This window comes from Strix aluco, chromosome 1 (assembly GCF_031877795.1).
Source record: "Strix aluco isolate bStrAlu1 chromosome 1, bStrAlu1.hap1, whole genome shotgun sequence".
Taxonomy (NCBI): Eukaryota; Metazoa; Chordata; class Aves; order Strigiformes; family Strigidae; genus Strix; species Strix aluco.
The window spans coordinates 43,209,727-43,220,432 of NC_133931.1; the positions used below are offsets into that span (position 1 = coordinate 43,209,727).

Sequence of the window (10,706 nt, forward strand, 5' to 3'; positions counted from 1 at the left end):
ATGGTTTCTTCCTCTTTAATTTTGAATCGAACTTTCATTTCCACTGTGATACTGCCGTCTTGATTAAGATGAACGGATTTCTTAATGTCATCTTCATACTGTGCCACAGATAAGTCTTCACCAGTGACTGACTGATTTCCTCCTATACCATTATAACTGCCAGGAACATAGGAAGAATCTGAGTTGTTACAATTTGAGTTGTTATCATTGCTGGACCCTTTATCAGACGAAACTGAGAATATCCGAGATCTTGAGCTAGAGCCCATTTCAGCTCTCACTACCAATAATTACATTGAAAGAACCCAAATTCATTCAGTAGAGGGAAAGTAGAGCAGACAAATATCATGCATAAGGATCCAGATGGTGAGACACCAGACAGGCAGCAAAGGAAGAGAAAAGAAAAAAGGAGAAATATTAGTACATACGAAGCTAATGAAGTGTGTTTGTTTTACCAGACTATTAGAATGTAAAGAGAAAAACATGGGTAATCTTGCTGTTCTTTTTAAGAAGTTGTTAGAGAGAGAAACATAACCAATTTATTAATAAAGAATCAAGCATTTAACTACTTTTCCACTTAATTTTATTTTGCAATGGTTCTTTCTAATGACAGACCTATAGTTTTATTTGAAGCTCCAAAGCCTAAAAAAGTAATAAACGCTCTAATTTTATACTTAGTTGGAAGCTGAGGTTGCCTTGAACCTTTCAAGTGATTCACAGGCCTTCGCTTCTTTGGGCTTAAAGCTACCAACTTTACTTCTTCTTCATGCCTTTGCGATCATTAATATATAATTTCCTATTAGTTCTTACAGTTAGTGCTAAAATGTGTCAGTCAAGGTGAACATATATGTCCCTGCGCTTAATCCAACAATCTACAGCATATGAGTAATTACTGTGAGTAGTGTCACTGACACACATGGGAATAAAGGCTTCAGATCCAAGCCCCTGGACTGACCCTCTGTAGAGAAGTAAACATTGAAGCACTTGAACTTCTTATAAAATCTGAGTTTAAATCATGACATTCTGAGATACATTTTATACTACAGTACTGTAGACGATGGCACAAAACTCACTAAAGCCAGTGAGAATACTTCCAGACTTCAATGAATTTTGAGTATGGCCCAATATGTGTTTGCATACACATTAAATATTCCCAAAATATGTTTTGATTACTCTGTAATAACTTGGCTTTTAAAAAAATTATACCTCATCTCTCTCTAGCAGTTGTCACTGAAGAGGTGAGAGATAAAAGAACATGAGACAAAAATAAAGTTTTGCTGTCTTCCAAGCAGTTCTGCATGTGTGAGGAAAACAGTGCATGTACACCCACACAAAGACATCCACAACTGCTACTGATACCTAAATATATAGGAGCCACCATTTAATAGAAAGGTTTCACTTGCAGAAAGGTATTTTAACACATGTAATATTAACTTATCTACACTGCTTGAATTTAAGCAGGTTTTTTTTTCTCAAGTGAGTCACAAATGGTCTCATATCAAGACTTTCACAGTTAACATATTACTTTTATAGATACGTGTCTATAATTTCAGGCAGAGTGCCTTGCAAGTTTCCCAGGCATATGCTTTACCATGAACTGAATCAGAAAGAAAAGTTTGTACTAACTCCTCTAAGACAGACTAGACCTTATGCTTCCCAAAGTAAAAATCTCACCTTCTCTGTCTCAGGAAATGGAATTGGAACAAAGTCCCTGAAATTTGATTTTTCAGGCTCTCACATCATCAGTGATGTCTCCTACACAGGCTACTTTGAATTTCTCAGGTTAAAGACCTGAGAGGTTTTTTCCTCTCTCTTTCTGTAATTGCTGTTAACTAAGGATTAGAAGAGGGAGCTTATCAGATTCTCAGCTTTTCTACCACTGCAAGGCTCATTCTCTGACTCAAAGCAACTTTGGGTAAGATTTTTTGTTTCTGCAGAACTTTGATTCTCAAAATGTTCCTATTCATTCTCTCTTGGCTCATTAGTTTTGCTCTGTTCAAGTCAAAAGAACATGAAGGTTGAGAAAAATTAAAATGAATAATTTGGTGGGGACATAGTAAACTGTGAGGGATGTGGAAGAAACTCAGTCAAATAAATGGAAGCCAAGCGTCTTATATATCAGTGTGCTCCATAACACAGTCAAGATTACTGTGGAAAGTCACAGTACAGAAACAATGTTCCCTGGGCTCTCCAGTATACCATCCAGCTGTATTAAGAATACAAGGTATCTCTGGATTACACAAGTTTCTCCCTAGACAGTACCTCTGCCCTACAGAACACTCTTATGCCAAGGATTCCCACACAACCTAAAGCTCTGGTACTGCATCATTTTGTTCTCCTCAACTGCAGGCTATTGAGCTAGCCTGGCTTCTCTCCAACAGCTCCTCATGTTCTTGATCATCCACTGGCCACTTCACACTCTTTACTGACTGTCAGTGGCACAACTCCATGAGTAATCAAAGGGAAAGCACATATTTGTGTATCTTTTCCCAAACTTATCCAAAGAAACATATATCACAGCCATGAGGATATAGGAAAGAATGACACTGTTTAGATAAAAGCAGCTTCAAAAACGTGATGAATTTGTGAGTGGATAGGTGCTATAACGTTTTTCCTGCTTATGTGAAGCATGGGACATGGGAAAAAGTGAAAGTCGTGACAATGACAAGTGAAACCTCCATCTGCTAAGGTAAGTTCTGAAAACGGCACAAAAGTTTTGCTCAAGAATTTCAGTCAGTTAAGAGCCTGAAGTAGCCAGCCTGTGATTTCTTTTTTACCACTACCATTAGTAACTGTGACACCAAAAAACTGATAACAAACACAATCAAGTGCATTAAAATAAAATATACTTATAGATTTGCGTCCATGTTCTAAATAAGTCTGTTTGAAAGAAAATATGCATACTAGCTAAGTATTTAGTAGAAACTTACATTTTAAAAAGAACATTAACACTTTGATCTTTCTCATGCCTATAGAGGAGTAAAAGCAGATATAAACAGTTTCAACTGGCCTTTTTGAATAACCTTGACCCTAGCAAGATTGTCATGGTTTATGTCTTATGCTGAGAGAGGGAAACCAATCAATAAAATAAAAATTAATTCAAAGAACTTACTATTTTCACTCTCTGACTTGGCATTCGCTTTTGGGTACACACGATTTGCAATTCCAAGCAATTTAGCGGGCTGTGAATACCCAAGAGAATCATAATTGCTTGGTTTAAAAGGCTCTCTCCCTGCTGCGACTACAGCTCCAGAGCACAATATCAAGGCCTGAAGATTAGGAACCTGGAAAAAAAAAAAAAGTAATATTAAATTCTCTGCCTTAGTAACCACAAAAAATAATGTAAGAGATTTATCCTTTTCATACTTTAATATCTTCACTTCTTAGTCTCTACATTAGTTTGCAGCAGGCTATTAAATATGTATCACAGCATGGAATTAATTTTTCAATTCCTATAAGGCAATTCCTATCTCTGTGAGGGTATGTCTTGTTATATAAATATATTAGAAAAAGACTTGAAGAAGCAACTTGGATCCAGATCAAAATTTTCTTATAATTTAAGTGTTTGCATATGTAATTTTGTTTCATCATTGCACAGTAACTGTTCATAGTCATGAAATAAGAATATGCATTTGGAGGTAGGAATACATATGAACACATATTTGGAGAAAGAAAGCGGAAATTCAGAATACACTGCAAGTACTTGACCTGTACTGCCACAGAGGAATAGGACAGAATCACAGAGCAATATATGTTGGAAAAGACCTCTGGAGGTCATGTAGTCTAACCCTCTGCTTAAAGCAGATCTGACCAGATCAAGGTACTCAGAACCTTGACTAACAGTTTTGAATTTATGTTCCAAAATATATTGCAAGATAAGGCTCGCAAACTGCACTTCACTGACTTATATGTGATATGGACAGTTTCCCAGCCTAATACAGAATTTCACCAAATGGCTTTCCCTTGAACTCTTGGAGCTTTGCATGGAGTTCTCTTTCTAGATACTTGTTAGGTATAATTACAAGTGCTTTTCTGTGGCTAAACAACACACAGATAAAATGCAAAGTGAGATAAAATTATATTATAGAGCATGTGAGATGAAAATCAGGATTATTAGTGCTCCATCATCTGGGTTTAGAGGTACAGAACCTGGCCCATGGTTTGAAAACTATAACAGACAATCAGGTGTCATAGTTCCAAGTCATTAATGTCAAACCACTCTGAATTTGTGTAATGATAAAATATCTGTGGCTATTAGATGCTACTTATCATATTTTTAAAACATTAAAAATCACAGATAAACAGCATTAAGACTAAAGGAAGTTTCTGTGCAAAAGGGGCAAAAACATAGAATTAAGAGCATACCCGAAAGAGGCCTGAGTAAGAAAAAGAAAAATTTTTTTTCATGATGTTTTAAAATATAAGATTCCAGAATATTTCCTCCAAGCTAGTAGCCTTTCTGAAGGGGAAAAGGCATAGAAAAGAAACAGCTGAAATTCAGCACATCAGTTCTTACATCAGGTCAGTGTCCCAAACTTATAATTGATAAAATCAAAACTGTCAGTACTTATCTTTATTCTCACCTTTCTGCCATCAGTTGTATATAGATTCACAACTGGATATTGCATTACCTCACTCACATAATCCAGAAAGGCCTCAAAGGTTTGTGTATTTTTCTTTCCCAGAACTATGGTACGCCTGAGTCTTACATCCCCATTTTTGAAAACAAACATCTTTTTGGGAGTTGTTATTTTGCTTTCTTGATGGCCAAATCCATCTTCATTCTCCCTTGTTAATTTCACAGCTCGACGACGACTGCTGACAGGCCTACTCATCTGCCAGGGCAGTGGCTTTTTGCTAGCCTGTTCCAGGTTGATGGGTTTAATTTTCCTTTGATGGGAGCAAATATAAGATTTTCCGTCTTCAAGATCCTCCAAACTGGTGATGCTGTGTCTTCCTTTTGGTGTACTAATATTCCTTACTCCAAAAGGCAATGGGACCCGTTTGGATAAACTATCCAGCAAGGCATCAAATGTTTTGTAAGACCGATTATTAATGACCATTTTGATCCCATTAAACTGAGGATCTCCGCTTTTATAGAAACAGATCCGTTTTGCCACAACAGGTTCAGTAACATTGAAATGGTGTGTGGATAAACTCTGTTCGCTCTCGGAGGAGTTTGGCTGATTTACCGAGTAACTAGTTGAAGGTGTTTCACTCATTTTGACAGCAATCTGGAAGAAAGAGGAGATGGATATAAAACTTTTCTTATGACTAGTAATAATACAGTCTTCATTTTGAAAGGTGCAGAAAGAGAATTTATAACAAACCAAGAGCAGTGAGTTGTGCCAAAAATCATTGGATTTAAATGGATCCAAGCTGTTATCTCTAAATTCCACAAAGACTCCAGTACTGTTGGATTAAGTTAACATAGCTCTACTTGCAATTCCCAAAACTCTCCAATGTAATTTCAAATCTCTTATAATTTTGATAAAAGAGACTTTTCCTTTGAAGAAGATACTTTGTCAGTCAGAATGACAATTAGATGTTTTCTTTCTTGAGGATGAAGCTAATGACAACATTTCATATTTAAGATATTAGCAAACTCCTTATAAGGAGGGAGAAATTTGTGCCTAGGCATGAGCCATATTCAGTCCAAAATAACAAAACTGAAAGACAATACAACTCATTCTGATCTCATATGCTAGTTTTATACCAGGGCAAATCCACTGGAGTCAGAAAAAAGGCTCCTGATTTACTACACAGTATAGTAAACTATACCAGAATAAGGCCCAAAACATGTTTTCGAGTTAAGTTGCATCATAAATTAACAGATCATTTGCTTTTCTATTATGTTTTATGTCTCATGATACATAAACCATTACAGTATTTGCATTCATACTGAGGGAAAAAACTACTGATCAGATAAAGACTTTTTTTTAGTAAGTGAAAAGTCTTTAAATCCTTTATAATGACACCAAAATTTCAGGTATTCTTCAGTAGAAGTAGCCTTTAAATTGGAACATTTAAATACAGCTCTTTTAAACAACAGATTATTTCTGACAACTATATCGATAGTCTTCATGCTTGAAAACAGTGCACTCTCATTACAATCTTTCCATTTGAATCTAATCTACATACAGACACTGTAATGACAACCCTTTAAATGAATAAAATCACTTTATCTTAATGATTGGCTTGATTTGACTGGAACATAGGGTAGAAATGGCTAGTCAACTAATCAGCCTCAAGGAAGCAGTTTTAGTAGAGTTTTACTGAAAATCTGTATAGCAGTCTCAGGGAATATGTTTGCTATCAAAATAATATAAATTAAATTCTTTGACAATGTCACCTTGGTGTAGCTGCCATATTGACTAATGGAACAATCTCTTCTGGCTACTGCATATATTTTTAATGAAGCTATGGAAAATGATATTTTGACTATTTTAGTACTACATACATCAGTTCTGAAACTGATAAGAAAATGTTATTTTTCAAGACAGTCAAGGTTCAAACAAAGTCAGATTTGACGAGGTTTTATCTTGCAGTATTCTTACAGCTTGTCCAATAATACACTTTTTTCAGCTTGGGTGTTTTGCCTTCACTAAGAGTTAATAACTTTTAAAATGTTCATTATTTTGAACAATGATCAGAGCACAGGAAGAAATGTCTCCTTTTAATACATTATTTATGCTGTAAATTGTACTCATTTGAAGTGCTAAAACTGAAAAATAACCAAACAGGTCTGTTAGGTACATTCTGTACCAGAATGATGTACACAAAGATCAATTTAGGTAATCACAATTCCATTTAAAACAAAAACAAATTTTAAAACATTTAAAATGTAAAAAACCCTCCAACCTGTAACTATTTCATTAATGAATATGCAGGAAGAAATTGTCAAGCCTGGCTGCAGCAATTTATACAACCCAGTCCATGAGGGCTAGTGAAATGTTTTACTTTCTGTGATAAAGCTCCATTTCAACTTAGTTGGGAGGAGCTTCACTTTAACTGAAATCACTGAGAGCTATAGTTGCCCATCTTTTTTGACACATCTATTCATTAGCTGCCTAAATTTTCATTACACTTCTAAACTGAGAGGTTGACAGGTGAGTTAAAACTAGGGACACAATTTGAACTAGCCATTTTATGCTTCATGTGCCATTCTGTTTATACTGATATTCCTAGGGGATATCCATAAGGACATTTTTATTGCTAGGTGCAACACAAACTTTCCTACTCTCTTTGCAGAGCAAATGTTCTACTCCAATGAAAGCAGCAATGACAGTAGTAAAGTTCTTGAGTGAACTGAATGTCATGTTACCCCATTTAACTGGCCAAGAAGACTTGAGCTCACTAACAAAGAGTCCAGTCCAGGATCTCTGGGGAAGGTGAGAAAACTTATGTCATCATCTTTAATAGCCACAGACAGAAATGAGCAGATATAGCACCTCAGCTACTCTGTACTACAACTTCTCACCCTTTATGAAAATGGAGTGGAATTTCATCTAACTGTATGATTATTCACTCTTACAAGAGATAAAATACATGGATTTTCTCATGAGACCACAGATAATAATCACTTTTGCATTAGCCTCTAAGAAGTTGTTCTGAATATTTGTACTTGTGTAAAACATTCAGTTGTGTAAGCATCATTTGGAAGAGAAATACAATACATTTTACATAAAGATAATTACTAGACAGAGTCTCGATAATGTGGAAGTAGCAAAATCCAAAACAAACAAAGAGGGAATATACATATAAAGAAAAAAGACAATTTTCGTTATAAACATGAAATAATTTGAACTCACAAAAGTAACTAAGAAAAAGTTTTCCTTAGCAAAACATAACATGAATGACAAAACAGATAGTTTTGGCGAAGAACCGGTAGTTGTATAGCACACCACATATGAAAGAACTGATGGTTGCATAGCACGCCATGTATGAATACTTTCTAGTATTAATTTTAATTGTGGAAATCTCTTATGCATCTTTCAGTTACCTTATAATTGCATCTTACAAACAGCAAACATTTCAACAAATGAATAATCAACATATTGTAGAAATTACTGTTGCAAATTTCAGGTGATCACACTGTAATAGCTTCATTTCATGTTAAACATAGTATCGATTTTCATACTTAAATTATTTTGTTCTAAAATTAAGAGATAGCTGATATTACATGATACAGAATGTCTATTAAGATATTTGGCAATTACAATGTTAAAAATTTTATTCTGCAAGATAAACAAATAGAATTCAGAATTGAATCCCTTTGCCTGCATTCTCATAAACAAAACCACTCATTCAAAGTTTATGCACAAAGCTGCCAGATTTTATAAAGACACTAAGTGGAACACTTTCTTCTAAACATATAAGAATATGTCTAATGCCATATAGCTGGTAAGTATTGCATATAATTTCATCATACTCACCCACAGTCACGTCCTATGTAAATGAGTAGTTAGCTTGTTCTCAAAGATTTATAAATTGTACATGTGATGGTCTGTGCCATATGAAATGAACATCCTTAGTCTTATTCCAAGTGTGCTCAGCTAGAAAAAAAAAAAAAAAAAAAGTCATAATCCATTTGCTTAATCTCAGCTAATGTTAATCACCAGACCAGGTTCACCTCACGTAGCCATTGTTCAGAGCAGTGTCTAACATCTCATTCAGCAAGTCCTGTTATATTATTTTTTAACTCTATTTACCTTTTAAATATTTAATTTATATAATTATCTGTTTACTTAGATTGCTCAAGAGACTCACAGAACCACACAAAATAAAAATGTGGGTGGGGAACATAGGCCATCTAATCTATCTTCTTATCAGTGTAGGGTTGTCCTCCAAACTAAATTCTTTAGTGATATAAATTTTAAATATGTTAAAATGGAGCTTCTACCACTCACATTCTGAGACTATTTATTAACCATCTCCTGGCATTAATCCTTGCTTTTGTTCAATCATTTGATCAAGATAACCCTCTGTGTTAAAGATTCTCCCATATTTTCTCTATTCAGATATCACAATGTAAATAGTTCCACAGTTTCTTTCAGAACACTCAATAAAACATCACAGTCTGAAGGAGTTTCTTCATCCATGAGGTATTCTTCATTTCAACATGTTGGAAAAGGGGCAATGCAATGATTATAAATGTGTGTGAATACAGTTTATGAAGAGACAGGAGGATTTCATCTAACTGTAGCTCAACTATACCACAGAATGTGAAGTTTTTTCTTTTTCCATTGGAAATACTATGTCCCCAGATGGTAACTGTTCCATCTAATTGCTACCAGATGTATAATCTGATTTGGAGCTTCTTTGCTTAATCAGGATTACAGCAAGCTCTCAAAACTAGCTGTGTAGAACAGTAACAAAAACACCACTCAGTAGACACTACCACTGCATGCCATAATGAGTTTCAACTATTTTCCTTAGTAGAGAATTCAACGTTTACAGAAGTTTTAAAATACTTCAGTTCCACTTTCATACGATGCATAGGCACAAACATTAAATGACAATCTTGCACAAATATTTTGCTATAAACATTGCCTTAAATATTATATTAATTTAATTATTTAGGTCCTTAATCTATTTTAGCTAATATACTGCTTATATTCCAGTCAGTATTCTGTTGTTTACACTTGTTCAGAAGATGAACAAGTGCAAATTCTATGTGTTTTTCTGATGTCTTATAACTTAACCACTTACAAAGGAATTTTTATATAGAGTTGATTTTCTTTTAAATTCAGGATTTAAAATATCACTGCTACCTTCATTAGCTTTCTAGACCATGCAAAGCCACTTTCGATAACCAGCTAATCCATCAGTAGCTTCCGTGTGCCACTAGAATTTGAGACCCAAGACATAATACTTCTGGGACCTGGTGAAGATGATAAACAAGTGTCACCACTTGATGGTGTGAATGCCCATTAATTCTCTAAGACTTCAGAAGGCTTACAAAGCTTCTGTGCTGACATATGTAAATTAAAAGCTCCACTGAATTCCTTCTTGTACTGCAAACACTCCATATATTCTGAAAAGATGGAGGAAATTGTCAATTTTATAGTAAAAATAGAATCAATAAACTTTATGTTTAATTTAGACTTAAAGACAACAAGCCACAAAAATTTATCACAGTCCTATAGCGATCAATATCAACACTAAAACACTTTCCATCCATTCAGGTGGGCAGCTTGACTGACATACATGGAACTATTAAAATGATGTGATAATAATTTAGCGTTAATATTTGGGGAGCAGTTGTTCATTTTACATAAACCAATTGCAAAAAAAAAAAAATTGGGGAATATAAAATTAGTCCAGAAAATGTAAGGCAAAATCAAGCCACATGAGAAAATGTACCAGTGATTAAAATTGTAATTGCAAGCAGGATTACAATTTTCTGGGTTGCTGTCATTCTCACTCTTAAATTACATGCCTGTTTATCTCCAGATATCTTCAGTTCTCAGCTCTGATACTAAACATTACCTTTAACCTAAACTTGATATCCCTCTTAGTCCTATTTTTTTGTAAGGGTTATTGACTGGTCATTAGCTGAAATAATGACCAAATGACTCTGAGGCAGTCACTAACCTCAGTTCTTGTCTTTCACTGAAGAGAAGAGAAAAGAGAAAAGCTCAGGTTTGGCTCCTTGTGAATGCAGTGACAGACAAGGACAAAGGATCTACTCTAATGCCCACAGGCAT

General features: G+C 34.8%; 1 protein-coding gene across 1 annotated transcript in view; it reads right to left on the reverse strand.

The window, feature by feature from the left end:
- Window positions 1-8,540, reverse strand: part of RP1 (RP1 axonemal microtubule associated) — a 179,519-nt gene extending 170,979 nt beyond the window's left edge. The window contains exons 1-3 of the mRNA XM_074819124.1: window positions 8,433-8,540; window positions 4,581-5,231; window positions 3,110-3,281 (exon numbers count right to left, since the gene is read on the reverse strand). Of these exons, the coding sequence (XP_074675225.1) occupies window positions 3,110-3,281; window positions 4,581-5,219 (811 nt within the window). The 5' untranslated portion in view covers window positions 5,220-5,231; window positions 8,433-8,540. The remainder of the gene's footprint in view (window positions 1-3,109; window positions 3,282-4,580; window positions 5,232-8,432) is intronic.
- Between the last annotated feature and the right edge of the window lie 2,166 nt (window positions 8,541-10,706).